This window comes from Lagenorhynchus albirostris, chromosome 11 (assembly GCF_949774975.1).
Source record: "Lagenorhynchus albirostris chromosome 11, mLagAlb1.1, whole genome shotgun sequence".
Classification (NCBI taxonomy): domain Eukaryota; kingdom Metazoa; phylum Chordata; class Mammalia; order Artiodactyla; family Delphinidae; genus Lagenorhynchus; species Lagenorhynchus albirostris.
Window position 1 is genome coordinate 68,263,152 of NC_083105.1, and position 21,365 is coordinate 68,284,516.

The 21,365-nt window shown below is 36.8% G+C and overlaps 1 protein-coding gene across 12 annotated transcripts in view; it reads right to left on the reverse strand.

Annotated features, from left to right (window-relative positions):
* The window catches only part of TMEM117 (transmembrane protein 117), a 564,965-nt gene that overhangs the window by 453,275 nt on the left and 90,325 nt on the right, over positions 1-21,365 (reverse strand). For 11 of the 12 annotated variants that reach the window (XM_060166509.1, XM_060166503.1, XM_060166504.1 and 8 more), the window contains one exon: positions 17,582-17,714. In XM_060166509.1, the coding sequence (XP_060022492.1) occupies positions 17,582-17,714 (133 nt within the window). Of the gene's footprint in view, positions 1-17,553; positions 17,715-21,365 lie in introns of all 12 variants that reach the window. The other variant, XM_060166508.1, reaches the window with a different exon arrangement.

Genomic DNA, 21,365 nt, shown 5'->3' on the forward strand with positions numbered 1-21,365 from the left:
GTTATGATGTGGATGATGCATAAAATTATGGGAATATAAAGAAGGAACATTTTACCTGACTTTTAAGTGTTAGGAAGATTTCTCAGAGGAAGTGATGTCTAAGCAGAGATCTGAATAGAGTTAGCCAGAGGTGAGAAAGAGAACGTTCTATTCATAGAACTAAAAGTTCCCTTTGGATGGAACTTAGTCTTTGGGCAAAAGTAACAAAACAGCAAAATAATGAGGTAAGCTGGGGCCATATTATTTTGAGCCTTTAAGCCATGGAAGAACTTGGACTTTATTATGAAAACAATGAAAATCGACTGAAGAGTTGTAAGCAGGGATATCCATGTTTTAGAGGAATCACCATAGTGTGGTGAATGAAAGGGAAGGGACAGCTGTTGCAGAAATCCAAGGAAGAAACAATAGGGGAGTAGCAGTAAGGACAGACCTAAGTAGATGGATTTGAGAGATATTTAACAGGTAGAATCAAAGACCCTTTGCGATTTATCACATGTAGGAAATAAGCAAAGACAAGAAAGAATGAACAGTACTTAAGTGTCTGGCCTTAGAAACTAGTTAGATAATAGTGCCATTCGCTGTATGGAACAGAGGAGGACATAGAAACCAAGAATATAGAGCATTTCAAGAAGGCAGGAATGATCATAAGTGACAAGTGCGAGAAGGAGAGGTCTAGTAAAATAAAGACTGAGAAGAATACATTAGATGGTTTTACAAGTAGTCGGTAAGTGACCATGTGGAGTTTGGATACACCCCGAACAATGGCAAGATTTACAGCAAAGAGCAAGACTATGAGACAGGTGCTAAAGCCTTTTAGTGGGTGAGAGAATAATCAGCAAGTTGCCAGATGACAGGATGGAAGAATTACAAAGTGAATGCCAGAAGCCTCCAAGGGTTTTTATATGAGAGTAGGGTATAATTTTAAATTGATTCTTGAAGGGATGATAATAAATCTGCAGCACACTAACAGACATCTATCACGAAGAGTATATTGCTCCTATCTTTTATTAAAACTATTACAGAGAATCTTCTGCTTCATTCGCGAAGTAAAAGGATATTCCCAGGGCTCTGTTGTGCTTTCTTTGATAAGGGATGCTATGACATTACTCGCTGAAGGTGTTTTATCATATCTTTTTATATTTCTGCTTGTAATATCATTCTTACTTCCTGAAGTGAAATTGAAACTCATTTCCTGCTAAAAGGATATACATATAAATCAGTGTGTCACACAAAGCTCACGAGGAAGTGTTAAGTGATTTTAGTAAGAATGATTTGCTCTTGTGCAGGCTGCAGTAAAAAAGCTGCCAAGTCTGGAAATAGTTTTAAATACAGGTACTTTCTCAGGCCTGACTGAAAGAGCATTGCACAATTATTCCTAAATTAAAGTGGTATATGGCACCTGTAATCTGATGACTCGAAGAATTTGCGCTGCTCTGAAGAGAGAAATAGAAAAATCCTGCAGAGTTTTAGCTACCCCTATAGTCAGAATAGGACAAGAAGTCACCTGGATTTAACCTTCCTTCAGCAGGTTTTCAAGCTGAATATATACCTTTTTTGTAACAATACTAAAAAAGAAAAATAAATAGGTTTTAGACAACAAATCATGGAATTATATAACTAGAAAAAATGTAAGATGTTACTTGTCAACTACTTTTTCCTTGCTCACAAGTAGAACTTTATGTCTAAAAGAAACCATCCATCTGCAGAAAAAATCTGACAACCGCCTTTGCTGTGACGCTTGATATTGTTGAAAAAGCCCAATATGTAAGATGCTCTCCTGCGAAACTAATGAGTTCCCCTTGGGTGCCACACCTACAATTAGGTTAGTCCTTAAGACTGGAAATAAAGACCATATTGACACACTTGAAAAGAACCAGCTCACTAAAACTCACTAATGTTCTAGTTGCTGTAAGGAAATTGCTAGAAATGTCATTGAGGATGCCATTCTCTATAGTTTTAAAGGGTCTTCTCTATGAAAACTCATTAGAAAATTTTCTCTACCGTTTCCATAAGAAAGATCAATAGTGCTTCCCCTAAGTATCCACCGTATGATACAATATATGGTCTCTGTGCCTGATATTACCTGTTGATTATTTGCTAATATTCTATGGGACTGCTCTAAAGTCTCTCCACCATCAACATGAAAGAAGACAGCCAGAAAAACAGAGCTGAAAATAAAAATTAGTGCAGAGAGTGGAGGAAAACATAGGAAAAACTCCCATCCAGCATACACAGGGATTTTGTGGCCATTCTGGATGTGTGCGTGTCTAAATATGTATATATATTGCTCTTCTTTCTGAACATTTTCATCACATAGAACTAACTCACTATTTTAAGCACAGTGTATCTGCTGCTGGAAAACAAATTATCCCAAACTGAAGTAATTTAAAATAGTAAACAATTATTATCTCATAGTTTCTGTGGATCAGGAATATGAACACAGTTTAACTGGGTCCTCTGGCTGATGGCCTCTTACAGGCTATAATCACCATGTACGCTGAGGCTATAGTCTTCTCCAGGCTTGATTTGGGGAGGATCTGGTCGCAAGTTCACTTGGCTTGCTATTGGCTATTGGCAGGCCTCAGTTCCTTGCTGGCTGTTGTTGGCAGACGGTTCTTTGCCAAGTGGGCCTCTCCATAAGACAACTCCCAGTGGGGCAGTGTGCTCCCCAGAGTAAGGGTGGCGGGGGTCGGGTAAGGGGATGGGAGGGAAGGGAAGGGAACAGAAGGGAAAGCAAGACAGCAGTCTAATCTTGGAATTAACATCCCATCACTTTTACCATATTCAGTTCATTAGAAGTGAGTCACTACGTTCAACCTACACTCAAGGGGAGGGGAGCACAAGGGCTTGAACACCAGGAGTGGGGATCATTGGGCCCATCTCAGACACTGCCCACGGTTACAGTCATTTTCTCACATTACAGGGACTCTTCTTCACTCTTATTGGGATCTAAGATGAGAAAATGGTGCTTCATTGCTTTGCCCTAAGCAAAAGGGAACTGATTTTGATTTTCCTAAACTATAGCCATGGGTGCAGGAATCAGCCCTTCACCTTGGCCATTCTTTGGTCAATCACTAAGGCCCTTTCTGAGGCTTCACTATGAATGTGGATCCCTATCACTTCGTTTTTGCCTAATAACTCATTCTTCGTACATTTTAACCTGATACAGGTTATTTCTGGAAAAGGTCCAAGAGATCTTTCATCTTAAAATAAGCTCAAATAGCCCAACATTGTGAACAACCCACATAGCCATCAACAAGCAAATGGATAAACACATTGTGGTATACTCATACAAAGAAATACTACTCAGAAATTCAAAGGAAAGATCCGTCAGTGCATGCAACAGCATGGATGAATCTCAATCTTACTGAGTGAAAGAATCCTGACCCCAAAAAAGCACATATTGTATGATTCAAGTTATAAAATTCTAGTAAAAGAAAGCTAAACTATAATGATAGAAAGACGAGTGGTGCCCGGGGATGAAGGTCAGGGTAGGGAAAGGCAGGAGGGTGGTATCAAATCGAAGGCTTTAAGTATGTGCAATTTATTGTATGTAATTTTTATACCTCAAGCTATTCTAGAAAATACTGAAAAGATAAAACAATGAAAAGTGGGCACCAATCCAAAACAATAAAACACAATGTAGCTAAAAAGAAGAATTTCATGGTCCTTATTAGAATAGAACTTGACTGCAAATTAGTTACAACTGTCCAGGAACTCAAATACTCAGTGTGCATCAAAGCCAAGATTTTCTTCTAGAACATCCCCGAATGATCTTCTTTCCCTCCTGATCTCTCTGTTATCACCTACTGATTTTAGGTAGGGTAACCATACATTTCAATTAGCCTTGAACATGACAGCTTATGCCTTTTCTCTCATGTTACTATTAATAGCCCTCCCCTTCATTTCCAATAGTGTCCTGGTTTGGATAATAAACTATAAAATCATCCTATTTTTAGGTAATACTGTGTGGGGTTTTTTTTCCTTATTTCTATTCTGTTTTTTATAGGGATTTGTTTAAGGAGCTATAGAGAGTGGAACGGAGGGTATACCCCTTTTCCTCTTCTTTTTCTAGTGAGAAAGGTTCAGAGAAGGAAAAATAGAATTGAAAGAGTGAGGTTCTCATTGTCCCATTGTGGACTCTTCCCAGCCTCTTGGTTCTCCAAGCAGTGGTGCACATATGACATACATTTAATAAAAGTGGAAAAGGCTCAGACCATCGGGCAGATTTTGAAAAGATGTATTTAGCAAGGAAAAATAAAACCTACAGAAAACAAAGTAAACTAAATTCACAGAAATACGTGGGCAAGCCTGTTTTGACTGCCTCTTGATCCTTCTGGGCAAATGAGAACTTCCTTGGTAACTGTAAAAGCAGGCAGAGTTATCCACACAGCATAGGGCTCCACTCCAAGCCAATTTACACAGATCACCATTTCTCAGTGCCATTTCTGGGCTATGATGGAAAAGATAATGTAGCTATTCAGCCATGCGATTTACTATCTACCCTGGTTTCAACCAAAATCAGGGAAGAAACATTGCTATGTGCAGTGCTATGCCCAGAAGCTTTCAAGCTCAGACTTAATTTAATTCTTTTATTTTTCTTTTTTAATTTAAATTCTTCCCTTCTCATGACCTCATCCTTTGCCTTTAGCAAACTCCTCCCTTTCCCAGAAGTAGGAGTTGACTTGAACACATATTCTTCTACCTCCAGTTATTACTTCACCCATACTATAACATTACTTGCTTGGGAAGGGGGTCCTGTTGCCAGGGAAACCAGAAGGGCTGCATAAGTTCAGCCTCAGTTGGCTCCTTTATTCTAATTGATCAAATTCTGTGTTCTTGACTCATCTCATTTTTGTAGTCATAATAAGGTAAGACACTTCATAATTCCTCTGACTTATTATACATTTTATCCATATCTTCCTAAGATCTCACTGACCTGTGTCTTTTCTCCCGAATTCACTACATTAACTCATTTATTTCTATTAACCAGGGATGCTATTGAAAGTGTTTAGAACAGACTTGGCATGAGAAGTACCTATCAGAATGGATGCATTCACTAAATCAGAATGTATACTAGCTATAGATAAGAACCAAACCAAGGGCATACTAATCACCAATCTAACTAACTTTGATATCTTTCCTTCCTGCTATCAAACAGATTTCTCCTCTGATCAATCATGGCACACTTAACGTCCTGATTGGTCATCTAATATTATCACCATATACAATTGAATAAGTATTAGATTTTGATGAAAAATTCATCTTTGCCTTTTATGTCAAATCACAGGATGATGATTTTTTTAAAAAAAATAGGTTTATATATCTATTCCCTTCATAGGAAGAAAGACACTGTGTGTTAGAAGGTAGAGAAGGCTATTAAAGGTAATGTACATAGGAAGGAGAAGTACAATATATTTGTTACTGAGAAGTAGAAGTAGAGACAGACACTAACCTCTCCTGACTGATATATCTTAGTTTTAAGATCTTTTCATTGGAACCTCCTATTTAGTGTCCTAATTCTGAGATACCTACTTCTGTGGCTCTCAACGTGAAGTCTATAAACTTCCTCATATTGTACACAAAAATTGGGAGGCTGGGGAAGAGGGTACACAGTGATCATTAGACACTCCAAAACTCTTGATGTTATCTCTACTTTGCTGCTGATTCTTTTTTTTTTAACTGTTGTTGACTCTTAAGTAATCTATACATTTAGTCTATAACCATGACAGATAATCTCTTGTTGCCAACCTTGACTTGGATCTCCTACTCCTACATTCTTACCTTATCTTTGTAATCCATCATCACTCATTGTCTGGCTATGATTAAATGTGTCCGTAACCTGCTTCCTGAACCAGCTCTGGATACTTCTTTGATCTCAGGGAGATGAGTCTTTAAACTATAACTGGTGATTGGTACCCAAAGGAAGTACTCAAAAAGTGTATTTTTTAATCAATGAGGCCAAGCTCAGAGAAATTAACAGTGTCAATAGCCTGACTTTGTCTGAGACCGTGTTCCTAAGAAACAAGGAGAAATGGCTATTGTGAATTTTATTTTATTTTATTTACTTAGTTTTCGGCCGTGCCATGCGTCATGCGGGATCTTATTTCCCTGACTAGGGATTGAACCCATGCCCCCTGCAATGGAAGCATGGAGTCTTAACCACTGGACCATCAGGAAGTCCCTCTATTGTGAATTTTAATTAAGAACTGTCCCATAGCCTGAGGGTCTAAGTAATAGGTAAATTCCCCGGAAGCAATTCACCAAATGGGTGCACAAATCTAGTTTCTTCACTAGTTTAGGTCAATTTTCATAAACTTACCCTAAACTGACTCCACTGTAGATGGTGTAGTGAAATGATGATTAACACCATCTCTTCTCCAGACACTTAAATTGTTTAAGAAGTTGACTTAGCTTTCTCCTTTTTCTGAACCCTATGTATGTGTTAATTTGATATAATCCCAACATAAATATCACATCTGTTCCTCATTTAACACCTACAAAACCTTACTTATTTCTCAGTTTTATGAATATCCACATATTCAATTACGATGACTTTATAAGGTTCAGTACATACATACTGCTGCATACATACATATGTATGTATGCATACTACATACATACATACTTCTCCCTAGGTAGTTACTCATAACTTTATCATCAGTGAATTATTTTGGGTGCTTAGCTTTAAGTTTACACATCAAACTCTCTAATAAAAGTAAATGACTTAATTAATAAATAGATTTGATTACCTAATAATTAACATTTTATACATATATACATATATGTGTATAATAGTATACTGAATAATATATACTATTATATATAATGTATATTTTATAATATATCAAAAAAACAGAATATATATTAAATATAGTATATGGACAGTCTTGAAGCAAACAAATCCATTAATTTTTTTGCTAAAAGAATATAATCATTTTATATGTGATATATATTTTTTCCTGTTAACTGCACATGATGTTGAATATTTTACACTTTTCAACATACCTGAGAACCATCCTCCTAATCTTTTAAAATACATATTTTAAGGAGAGAGAATTAAAATATGTAGGCTACAAAATATAAGTCAAAATCTAATACCCCTTTACTTCAAATTTTTTTATATTATTGATCTTTTATTATAAAGGATGTAATATAGTTTTTTTTTAATTAGGTAAGAATATTCATTTAATGTTGCTTTAATCAGGATCTGTCTTTGGGCATCCCATTTCTAAGGAATTTCAATATTGCAATTATTATTATGCTTTTCTGTGTCTTTTGACAGTAACTTAATCCAGTGTATTATGCACATTTGCTTCTCTAGAAAAAAAAAAAGTAGAGTGTCAGGGTACCCTCATGATAGCCTGAAACAGAGAGATTTCAATGTGATTCTCCCCTTGAGAAGAGCTCAGGCAGGCTTGCTCTTCTCCACCATGAAAAGGTCATTATCCTCTTGCTCTGGTGCAAAAGAGGTTGTAGACATTCTGAACCAAGCTACCAGAGCAGTGTATATCATTATTCTGCCATTGACATTACTAGAACAGGGAACTTTTTGAATGATGAAATATTTTATCAATAGAACTCTGTTTACTGCTTTTCATCAATCCCTCAAGAATAACTACGGGGTTAATAGATTACAAATGGGATAACTTGTCACAGAAATGTCACTTCTAAGCTAGTGCTGAGTCATCTCTTATTAATTTATTTAACTATACAACTTTTGGTAAACCTTGAACCTTGGGTTATCATATACATCAGTTTTTCATGTCTGGAAAGTATTTATTTCCTGCATGTTCACCACTGAGGAAAAGGAATTGAGAAGGAACCTAAAGATGTTTATTATTATATAGTCTCTAGATAATGGATACACACACAACACACACGCACACACAGAGAGACCACTATGTCATTAATTTACATGATGTCAGCCATAATTCCACCAAATTTTCCCTCTCCTTTCAAAAAGGTCAAAATTAGCAGATAATCATTGAGTAACTTAATATGTGTTTGATTTGCTTTTCTGAATCCTAATGAAATATTTGTTTTCTGTATTTACTTTTCACTGATGAAAAACGAAAGAATAGCTTATGTGCACTCATAAAGACGTGTTCCAGTAGCATTTGAGCCAGGTGCTATGTATTTCATGTACTAATTTCACTCCTAAATCAAGTAAATTTAAGATGATGTATGATGTTTTATGGCATAGGAAATTAATACTTATTGAAGACCTACTGGTGCCAGGCATTGATTTGGGCATTTTTTATGAAATTGATAGTAATTATTATAATTGATTATAATGTAGTAAGATCATTGCCATAAATTATGTCATTTCATTACATTAACCAAAGTACTTGTTACTATAACAACTGATATTTAATGAGAGCTAAAGATATGAGAAGGTAAAATGTTCTCTTATTATAACAGCAACTAGCATTTATCAGGAGCTCATGGCATGGCAGGAACCACATCAACTGCTTTGCATACGTTGTTATCTCTGATTGTCACAACAACAAGAAGGTAGGTACCAATATCCCCATTGTATGCTGGAGGAACTCAGGCTCAGGAAGTAGTTTCCCTAGAGTCACACAGATACAGGGTGTCAGGACAAAAGTCCATGCTGTTTCTACTACACCACATTGCCTTCCATACCAAGCAAAACTAAAGGCAACCAAGATTTTTAGCAATCTTTAATTTAGTTTGTTTCTCCACTTTAGAAGCACGCATTTCCCCCAGAGTAATAATAATAATGATGATGCTGATAACACTAATACTAATAAGAACCCTATCACAACAACCAGTTTCTAAAAAAAAAAAAAAAAAAAAGGAAACTGTTTAACTTTTCTGAGTTATTTTTGCCAGTAAGTAGCTAAGATGGGGCTCCAACCCAGGTATCTCATTCCTGGATCAGAATTCTTCCCCAGTAACAAGCTGATAAACTATTTAATAAGAGAGCTGAAATAAGCAACTATGAACAACGATCACAGAATACCTCCTAAGTGTGTCAAATCAATGTCGATTCTGGACAGATGATAATGTATGCCATAGAGTAATAAGGATGCAACATTGGTTGTGTTTTTCATTAATGTTTTAAAATTTCATCAATGCAGACAACACTAACAGTAAACCTGTGACAATTTGGGCACACTGCGCTATTTTACCCTTGTACTATCAAAACCAAGTAACGTGCAACCAATAGTATTAAAAGCAGCCACCGGAGCCCTGGTGCTATACTGCCTTTGGCTAAATAAGTTTATCTGTCTGTCTCTCTCTCTCTCCCCACCTCCCTTTCTCCCTTCCTTTCTTTCTCACCAGCCTCCCTCCTTCCCCCCCTCTCCCCAGTACCCCACTGGGTCAGCCGTCTTGACCAGACTCAGCCATTCATTTCCAGCTTTTCTTCTCACGAGCCTATTCTGGGCAACCAGCTCTGCCCCTTCCTCCCAGCCTTAGTAATTAATTGTGCTATTATTGTGAATTAAACGTACAAGCAAGTCAATGTTTAGCCTAATTAAGAGTGAAGCCAACAAATTATTTAAAGCACCACTCTAGCAAAATTTGCATTCAGCCTTGTATTAGCAGCCAATCAAGCTTTTCAGCCATTGACTCAAGTACTTCCAGGCTTCACTAACACTTACAGCTAGGCTTTCTCCCCACCCCAGCTCCTGAACCCTGCCCCAGGCCTCCATCCTTTACCCATCCCTAAATTTGGTGTTTTATTACATACCACTGAAAGTAACATCCGATCCCTTTTTTCATTTACTACAATTTAAATAGATACATTTGTACTTCAGTTATTTTGTCAGTTTAGGTCATACAAAAACTGTATAGTTTAACATAATTAAAGACAATTAAAATTTTTTCTTGTCATTTCACAAAATAAATTTAGCATCTTTCAAAACAAATTCACAAACACTCCTTCCTTAAAATGAAGCTACCAGTATAAACAGTGGTAGCAGGTCAACCAACTTTGTACTGAAGAGCAAAAGCAAAGGAAAATCACAGTTCTTAACAATAAAAACATGTACCAGGGCTCCTATTTCTAGACCAGTGGTGACTAGAAAGAGGAAAAGTTTGATTAAGGAATCTGAAAGCATTAGTGAAGGTTTTAAAAGTAGTGAATTTAGTAAAGAAAAAAGTATGGCCTGGAGTAAAATTTCACCTGATTTTTTTCCATTAAAGAATAATTCAGCTTTGGGCAAAATAACCTGCTGAAACATACATCCCTGACAAGAGAAACTGAAGCTATCAATCAGAGTCTTTTCTGATACAATGTATGGACACATTGTTGGACCAGAGTATGGTCATTCTTTCAAAAAAAAAAAAAAAACGAGGATAAAAGAGCGACAGGCTAAGGCCTAGGTCAGCTGTACACATGGACTTTACAAAGCATTATTAGATCTTGAACAATTCCATGCAACCTATAGACAAGTAGTCTAGGCCAGTCTCTCACTTGTTTTTCTTATTTTTCCTTGCTTGCTTTTGCTGCCACCTCTGTACTTAAAAGCCATGCATTTTAGATGTTAAGAGAGTGTCCATTTCAAATATTCCCTCCTGTCTCCTCTCCTCAACTGAGCACCCTTATCACATCCCACTCACTGTGCTCACGGCGCTCATTCAGTGAGTGCTCCGTACAAGTTCTTACTAAAACTTATCAGAAAGAAAACAGAAGAGACAGAATTTACTCCATTTTTATTACACTCATCACTTAATTCTTACCTCCATTTTTTTCAGGTCCTGAATATGAATACTAATATTTATTTTTGAAATTGCCTGAATCACTTTGTCTTAATTTCTCAAATTCTGTCCCTGCAATACTTAACACATATTGATATATTAATTAATATTTATAAAACTCCTCTGGAAAAGGCTTTGTATCTGGAAAAAATAAAACTTTTCTTTGTGATTGACACTAGAAAACATCAGCTTCTTCATATCCTACTCTAAAGAGTATGTACTCTTTGGACACTTATTCTAGTTCATAGAGGAATTTTTATCAGTGAGTCGTGTCTAATTTCCTCAGTGAGAAACACAATATTTATCCTTGTAACACTGGAATAAGTCTATAAACATATAGATGTGTATGTGTGCATACAGATGTTTATATATGCTATTATTTAAACCTGTTTTAGAACATAAAAGGGGGCCAAGCACATCACGAAAGAGGTGCTTATTAGAGAGCTCACTATGTGGATTTCTTAAAAATTGCCATTAAACACTAAGAGAGCAAATATTTCAACACCAAGTTTCAGAAATTCAGAAGGAGGAAGAGTCTTCTTTTCAAAGGAGAGAAAACCTGCCGGTGATAACAATGAAACAGTGATGAAAACATGCCCTTTGCTGCCATCAAGTGGCTGCTTTCAGAATCTTTTTATAAGCCTCAACCACGGTGCAAATGCTTTTCTTTCCCACCGTTTCATTTCTCACACATTACACACATGTTATCCTTTGGGGGACTGGTATATTTGAAAAGACCAAGCAAGCGTTTCCTAAATTAGGGCGTAATACTATGGATGCTAAAATGTTCCATGACTAAGAAGTTCTTCAGAAAGACAACATCAAAAGGGGTTTGAAGTGTCCAAACACTGAAAACCCTTCCCAGCCCTATGTGCCTCACTCAGTTTCTGTCAGTAAAGTCCTCAATCTGGACTTGGGAGCAGAGCTCTCCATTTCTATCCATAAAGAACTTCTAATAGATTGGCTATAAGGCACCTAGTGAACACAGAGGAAATTTTTTAAATTGGAGAGAGATTCATTTAGAATCAATTTTAATCAAGTCCTGTAACTGTAGGGGAAAATGGTTTCGTGTTTCTTTCCTATTTATGTCTCGCTGCCTTGAAGCTTCAGTCCTGTATGTAAACAAGGCACCGTATTGTTGAACCGTGATTACTACATAACACTAATTTTAACTTGGTTGCTTGCTTTGCCCCCTTTTCTTTGAGAATCTTCATTTTTCTCTCCCAAGAGACAGTTAATTAAATACACAGCTGAATGAAAGGAGAAAGGACAATTGCTATTTTTAAAATATGCAAAATGCCACGGCAGCAGCCCCTTCATATTCTGAGACGTCAACAGCATTCATCTCAGAGTATTGGCCCTTTTGATTGGAACATGCATTAATATGATTTTGGTCATGAAAGGAAAAGCCCCAGATAAATCAAAGTGGACAAAAGTTGGAGGGAACTAAATTGCTCTGTATAGGGAAACAGAGGAATTCTGGAAGTTGTTTGAGGGTGGGGAGGTACTCCAGAGAGAAGGAGAAACTTGAAACTGGGAGAAGAGAACAGCCAGGGAGACTTGGGCAGGGGGTGGAGGGTTCTAAAGTCCAAAGGAAAATGTACATGAAAACCATAAAAACCACACCTGTGGCTACGAATTCTTGGAAGATTTTTTGTTCTACCCAAAGCCCAATCTAAGTCAGACAAGCTTCTTGATGTTCTCTGTGCTAGTGATGTTTTCCATTCCATCCTTTCTCAGTAGCAGTTTGCAGGACCATCTAATGTGGAGGCTTCTGTTTCAATTTCTCACTTATACAAGCCCAGATCCTTGTTTCTGATGCAAATCTGAAAGTTAAAACTCAAGTTCCTGAGTCACTGCCTGAGTGTCACTTCACAGGCTCACTGCCTTGGTGTTCAGATCCTTCTTCATTTTTGGCCTCAGGGTTTTTCCTTATCTTTGGGTAAGCTCAGTTATGCATTTATAAAAAGTCTATCAGGGTTTGGGGAAAACTGGACAGCTACAAGCAAAAAAATCAAACTGGACTACTTTCTCACACCACATAGAAAACTAAACTCAAAATGGATTAAAGACTTAAGTGTAAGACCTGAGACCATAAAACTCCCAGGAGAAAACATAGGCAGTATGCTCTTTTCCATAAGTCTTAGCAATATCTTTTTGGATCTGTCTCCTCAGGCAAGGGAAACGAAAGTGAAAATAACAAATGGGACTAAACCAAACTAAAAAGCTTTTGCACAGCGAAGGAAACTATCAACAAAATGAAAAGACCATCTACTAAATAGAAGATATTTGCAAACAATATATTGGATAAGGGGTCAATATTCCAAATATACAAAGAACTCATACAGCTCATCATCAAAAGAACAATCAGATTTAAAAGAGGGCAGAGGACCTGAATACACGTTTCTCCAGACATACAGACGACTAACAGGCACATGAAAAGATGCTCAACATCACTAATCATCAGGGAAATGCAAATCAAAATCACAATTAGATGTCACCTCACACCTGTCAGAATGGCTGTCATCAAAAAGAACACAAATAACAAGCATTGGGAGGATGTGGAGAAAAGGGAACCCTCGTGCACTGTTGCTGGGAATGTAAATTGGTGCCACTATAGAAAACAGTATGGAGGCTCCTCAAGAAAAGAAAAATAGGGGCTTCCCTGGTGGCGCAGTGGTTGAGAGTCCGCCTGCCGATGCAGGGGACATGGGTTCGTGCCCCGGTCCCGGAAGATCCCACATGCGGCGGAGCGGCTGGGCCCGTGAGCCATGGCCGCTGAGCCTGCGCGTCCGGAGCCTGTGCTCCGCAACGGGAGAGGCCACAACGGTGAGAGGCCCGCGTACCGCAAAAAAAAAAAAAAAAGAAAAATAGAACTACCATATGATCTAGCAATTTTACTTCTGGGTATTTACCCCCCCAAAATAAAAACACTAATCTGAAAAGATATATGCATCCCTATGTTCACTGCAGCATTATTTACAATAGCTAATATATGGAAATAACCTAAGTGTCCATCCATATACGCATGGATAAAGAAGATGTGGTATTACATATACAATTAGTCATTTAAAAAAAGAAATGAAACGTTGCTATTGCAACAACATGGATGGATCTAGAGGGTATTACACGAAGTGAAATAAGTCAGACAGAGAAAGCCAAACACCATATGATCTCACTTTTATGTGCAATCTAAAAAACAAAACAAAGACACAAACAAAACAAAATGAAAAGAGTTATAGATACAGAGAACAAACAGGTTGTTGCCAGAGGGGAGGGAAGTGATGGGGGCGAAATAGGTGAAGGAGATTAAGAGGTATAAACTTCCAGTTATAAAATAAATAAGCCACAGGTATGTAATATTAAGCATAAGGAATATGGTCAATAATATTGTAATAACTTTGTATGGGGTCAGATGGTTACTAAACTTATCATAGTGATCATTTCATAATGTGTGCAAATGTCAAATCCCTATACAGTACACCTGAAACTGACATAATATTGTCAATCAACTATATTTCAATCAATCAATCAATGTTAATCACATCTAAAAAATAAAAATAAGCAATATTAAATGAAGAGGGAAAAGAAGTCTAAGTCTGCATTGTATTTTTCAGCATTCCTGAAGGTTTTGTGGGAGGAGAGCTTCAGGTTAGCTAGTCTGCCACCTTGTAAAAAGGAAGTTGTTCATAAAATGTCTAGATGTAAAACTCTGCCCAGGATGAGAGCCTTCTCTGCAGCAGAACCCTCACTTACGACCTCACACATTTATGGAAGAGGAATTGAGTTCATCTTGGTGACTTAAAGAATAAAGCAGCACTTTGGTGGCAGGAGGTGTAGGGGGAGAATCAAAGGTGAGAGGAGACTTTCCCAAGTGTAGGAAATAGGGATTGTCTTGGTCCCTTCAGCACATCTCTAACTCCTCTCTTTCCCTCTCCATCTCACTGCCTCTCAGCCTGGCTTCCCACAGATGGCTGAAGCCATGAGTGAGTGTACACTTCAGGGCACTCACTGTAATGAGAGCTCCAGGAGCACGCAACTTGACTCTTATCAAGCGAGCTCTGGCTAAAACTATCAGTTCTGATCAGAGAAACCTAGGGACTTTGTTCTCCGTAACAAGGGATCAAGGGACTCTGGTTGAGACTAAATTTACAAACAATTCTAAAATTGAGGGGAAAAAGGGAGGGAAAAAAGCAAATCATTCTAGGGAAACTTCTTTTTTTCCTTTCTTAAATCCTAAATCCACTCTCTGTAGGCCTCACGGCTTCTGTTTTGGAAAGGAGTTCTAAAATACATAAACACAAGCCTAGCCATCATAGAAAATCCTTGAAATCCTTTTCAGAATGGTTCTAGACCGATATTCCTAGAAAGATCCACAGACCAGCACAGGTTGAAATCCCCAATGCAAATCAGATTCAGTGTAAAGAAGCCAGAATTCCTCTCCACCACCAGCAATCCTCTGATATAAAACCAGCCTGTTGTCCTTTCTGTACCCTCTGGCTCCATCATTCCCTGCCCTGATCAGGATAGGCCAATGCCTCAGGTAACATGGTGCTTCTACCCCAAAGGCACAGTGGTATCCACCTGCTCTAAGAACTGATTTTCCTCCAGGTTTGCATTTCTACATTAAAGCGCTCACTAGTTCAAATGGCATGTGTTGTAACTGTTGATAATACATCTTTTATAAATGGAGATTTAATTTTTAAATGTGTAGAAATAAATCATTTTCCCCTTGCTTTGGATTTTTCTTTAAAAAGTATAGCACCATTAAAGATGTCCTCTCAAGCAAAAATCCTTTTCAACAAAGATGAGGCATATTGGTGAAGAGCTCGAGTTACATAAGACTATGGAATTTATGTAGTCTGAGAATAAAAGACAATCACCTTCAATTTTACTTAAGACAGATACACATACATTCTAGACTAACTCTTCTCTTATTTCCTGCACATCTCTCCTACTTCTTTCAATTTTCAAATTCAGCTTGAATGATAAAAATACAAAGAAAGGCTGATAGGCATATGGTGATTGAGCAACAGGATCAACCATCATCAAATGTGTGCTAGCTTAAGAGCAGGCAGCATTACTAGAATTCACTACTTAATAGCTCAACCCCTTCTCTATTACTGCTTAAAATAGAGACTTAATTATAATGTAACTTTGGGCAAGTGGCAAAACCTCTCTGGTCCTCAGTTTCTTGATCTGTAAAATGGAGATCATAAAAATACCTATTGCAGAGGGTCATTGTGAGGTTTGAAACAATTTGTGTCTCTTACTGAGTGGTCCATAACTGTTAGCTCTCACTAAGGTTAGCTTTGTTATTAGCTGTTGATTGTTTTACAATGTGCCATGGAATATCTATTATTGCATTTAATTTATTATTTTTAATTCTGCTTCTTTCCTGAGAGTAAGCACTTCTGGTTAGCACAGACCTCATTAGCTCCATGTTAAAAAAAAAGTAGAATTAGATGAAAAGTCAACTTCAGAGCAAAGGATATATTTTATGTACATATACTATTTAACATTTTATTTCCAGCAACAGCTTAAAAAGAGTAAGTTTTACATGGATCACTTCCTCTTCTGGTCCCAGGGCTGAGAATGCACAGTTCCTCTCAGAGAGACTTTTGATTGTGTTAGATAAATCCAAGAACACCATTACCTGGTTCCATTATACAGGCACTGTTCCAAGGCTGAGGCTTATTCTGACTGGCCATGGGTTAGAATCTGTAACTCCATCATTTAAAAATAGACCCAGTAGGAATGGCATCATTTGAAGCCCAAGAAATAATTACAGACAAAGCATTTTAGTAACTTCCTAAAGCCTGAATATTTGATCTGCAATCACATTCTTGAATTTACCACTTGTTAGTATGGACTAAAGTATAAACCTTGTGAAGTACCTGCTTTTCTTTTACTATTCATCTCTTTAATGGTGGGAAGAAAACAATAAAATTTTAATTGAGTTATCCCTCTCAGCACTGAACAGTGGTGGACAAAATCTATACATAACATCAAAATAATTGCACTGTGGAACTGGCCAGCAGTCTTGCCTGGCCTACATTTAGAAGAAAAGGATACGAGCTAGCTTTCCAATCTATTGGAGAGGATAGATCAAAACCTTCTAGAGGAACTACTTCAGTGTAAAACAAGTATCTAAAGTGGTTTCTTATTGTCACTAATCTAATTCTTAAAGCTGTAAGTTAAGATATTCTCCTTACATTCTGCCCTTAAAACTTGTAAAGAGCAAACCAAGAACTGGAGAAAGTTAAAAAAAAAAATCTACAATCTACTTGTTAGCACACCTTCATGCCATGGTGATTTGATTAGTGATTTGATAAGTATAGATTACAACCTTGGACTTAATACAGGGTGGCCCACTTTTAAAAAGGCCCATTTATAACAAAGCTCTCTCTGTTGGAACTGCCAAGAGAGTTTAAAAAAAAAATGCCACCAGTATCAAACACTTTTATTTAGCCACGCATTGTAGAGCAATGTAATTGCAAACCTGGAGAGCTACATCTTAGGACAGTTCTACTGATTGTGTGATTATAAACAAGTCAAGAAGATTTTCTGATTCTCATACTCTCTGTCCCTATAATGAAATTACTACCTGCTCTCAAACTACTCAACAGAGAAGACCTAAAGAATAAGGAACACTATATAAGTATTGCAAAGTGCGATAAGCTTCTTGGATAAGAGACTCTAAATGTCTTAAGAAAAATGCACAGATTATCCCTATTAGGGTAGAATATTTGTAACGAAGATTTAGGTTACTACAAACTAAAAAATTATTGAATTCTTACAAGTTTCAAATATAACACTCACCACAGTAGAAAGGGGAAAGACAACCTACCCCATGTTCCCATCCATTAGAAGAATCGTGTTGTATATGTGAGAAAATATGAAGAGAAAGAGAATTGTGCTGAAGAACATTGTCATCCACGATCCATGATCCTCTCGAAACATTTTTAACCGAAGCAACTGACCTGCAATATAAATATTATTGGAAATCAGTGTACACTGTAACTCAAAATCCATACAGCTTTGCTTTATTTTAGTGAATCTCTATTATCTCACAAATACTCTGAAGCCTTTGCCCTAGCACTTGTCTTATGGGTGAAACCACTATCTAATGTCCTTTTTGCTCTTTTGTACATAAATAGTGAAGTCCAAGACAACTCCCATATCATCATCCTAGAGCAAACAATACTAGTATGAGAATCTGGTATACAGAAATCATTCACTAGGCTGGCATGAAAACAAATTAATTAGAACACTATTACCTGCTATTTTTATGTCACAAATATGTTTTTGGTTCATTTACTGAAACTACTTAAGTAAGGCAAATGGTAACGATGTTGCATAAATTCCATATAATTCCCTTTTGCTTCCATAGAGCCATTCCCAATACTGGCCAGATGATAAAACCAAGTCATACTTCACTTATAAGAAGATCCAGTTGTTAAAGGTACATGAAAACATGGACAGTAAAAATAAAGTTTCTGTCGTAAGAGACAGAAGGCTTAGCATTACTCTTAGCTAAAATATCATAACCACATACAGGCTGGTGCCCAAGTCTGTGGGGTGTGTGGGGCCTGGTGGCGTGTGCATGTGTTATGGAGTTGGTATGGCTCCTAGCAAAACATAATTTCTACCTGATACCTAAAATTCCATTTAGAAAGACAATGGCTAAAATTGGAAAGGATGGCCAATTAATCTATGACAAAGGAGGTAAGAATATACAATGGAGAAAAGACAGTCTCTTCAATAAGTGGTGCTTGGGAAAACTGGACAGCTACATGTAAAAGAATGAAACTAGAACAGTCTCTAACACCATATATAAAAATAAACTCAAAATGGATTAAAGTTCAAAATGTAGGACTGGAAACCCTAAAACTCATAGAGGAAAACACAGGCAGAATACTCTTTGACATAAAATTGTAGCAATATTGTTTTGGATCTGTCCCCTAAAGCAAAGGAAATAAAAGCAAAAATAAACAAATGGGATCTAATTAAGCTTAAAAGCTTTTGCACAGCAAAGTTAACCATCAACAAAATGAAAAGACAACCTACTGGATGGGAGAAAATATTTGCAAATGATATGACGGACAATGAATTAACACCCAAAATATATAAACAGCTCATACAACTCAACATCAAAAAAACACAAACAACCTGATTAAAAAGTAGGCGGAAGGCCTGAATAAACATTTTTCCAAAGAGGACATGCAGATGGCCAACAGGAACATGAAAAGATGCTCAACATCACTAATCATCAAAAAAAGGGAAATGCAAATCAAAACCACAATGAGATATCATCTCACACTTGTCACAGTGGCCATCATCAAAAAGAACACAAATAACAAATGTTGGTGAGGATGCAGAGAAAAGGGAACCCCTGTACACTATTGGTGGGAATGTAAATTGGTGCAGCCACTGTGGAAAATAGTATGGAGGTTCCTCAAAAAACTAAAAACAGAACTACCACATGACCCAGCAATTCCACTCTTGGGTATATATCAAAAAAAAACCCCGCAAAAACCCTAATTCAAAATGATACATTCACCCCAATATTCATAGCAGCATTACTTACAATTGCCAAGATACTGAAGCAAGTGTCCATCAACAGATGAATGGATAAAGAAGATGTGGTGTATATACACAATGGAATACTACTCAGCCACAAAAAAGAATGAAATTTTGCCATTTGCAACAACATGGATGGACTCAGAGGGTATTATACTAAGTGAAATAAGTCAGACAGAAAGAGAAATACTGTATGATGTCACTTATATGTGGAATCTAAAAACTAAAACAACCTAGTGAATATAACCAAAAAAAAAAAGCAGACTCAGATATAGAGAACAAACTAGTGGTTACCAATGAGGAGAAGGAAAGAGGAGGGGAAATACAGGGGTATGGGATTAAGAGGTACAAACTATTGTGTATAAAATAAGCTATAAGGATATATTGTAAACCACAGGGAATAGGGCCAATATTTTATAATAACTATAAGTGGAGTATAACCTTTAAACATTGTAAAACAGTGTATAATATTGTAACATATAATACTGTACATCAACTATACTTCAATAAAAAAAGAAAAAAAGAATGTTAAAATGCAAATACTTCAAAGAGGAAAATGTATTAAGATGAACACTAAAGTAAAAATTACTAGTATCATAATCAGTCCAGATAAATATTTTGATTTATGATAAAGAGAACTGAGAGCACTAGTATCCTGAAAGGTGAGAAGGATTTAAAAAAAAAAAAAACAGGATTAAGAAAAAAATAAACATAGGTCACCCTGGCTTCTCCTAAGAGAAAGTTTATCTAAATAATGATGAAGGAGATGATTCACATATAGGAACTACAATTCAAATAGGGTAGGCCTGAAACCTTAACAATAAAATTTCTCACTAGAGAAAATATTCCCTTTTTTTGATGATATGTTAAAGGTATGGGGAAAATATGTATATTTCCATCTGTAAATGGTCTCTCTCTAGGGATAGATAGTAGCTCTCATGTAGGCCACTGAGCATAGGAAGAAATCATCTTTTAAGATTTAACTACTAATTTTCCCTTGTCCCTTTCTTTCATTAAAATAGCACTTCAGATTTCATTTGGAAACCAGGCTCACAGAAACACTACCCTAGCTAGAACTTTAAATGGAGCAAAAACGGATTTGGTTACATTATCTGGTTTCTTGGCCTGCACAAGAGAAGCAAAGGACAAATCTGAAAGTCAGGGGGAATGTGAATTATAACTGAAAGGAGAATGTGGAAAATGTTCTACTGAAGCAAAGGATACTAACGCTGCAAATTACAGCCTTACAGAACTTGTTGATTAACTGAATCAATAATTATAGAAAGCCAGGGATTTGCACGTCTCCACACAACACATTGACAGGAATATTATAAATAGATATTTAACACAGAATGCTTGAGAGTAAAAAACCCATGCCATGAATATCTTAAAGCAAGCTGTAGAGAATATTATTTATTCTTTGAACAAATATTTAATGTGTGCTTACTGAGCAAATATTAAATGTGTGCTTACATGCCAGCTGTGGTTCTAGGTGCTGGAGATACAGCTGTGAGCAGGGTAGGAAGTGTTCACAGTCAACCATCATTTGCATATTTAATGAAAATGTGATCTTATTTTAGACTGATTTGACTCAATGTTCCCTTTGCTGCAAGTCCTTCAGCCTTGACCTATTTATTTAATTCAGCAGTTGATATTGAAGAACTGCTAAGACCAGCAATTAGAGTTCTTGGAAAATTTAAATGCGAATTTCTTTCTTAACATATGCATATGTCAAAAAATTCACTAATGGATGTACTTTAAAAGTCAGATAATAATGCTGGTGACTTAAGAGTGCTTTGCAAATAAAATACAGTGGGTTAACTGTACATGGCTGAAGTAATACAGAGTTAGTAAAATGAGAAATGTGACAGTACCATTTATGCTGTCACTGCCAAACTCATTGCCTGGCACTAATTTCAGTCATTAGAGTCATTAGAACAAAATGGCAGGTTAACACGGCTTGCAATTCACTTGAAACACACAATAAAAGTACTGCAATATATTAAGGCCAGAACTGGTGTGACCCAAATGTTAAGTCAAATCACACTAAA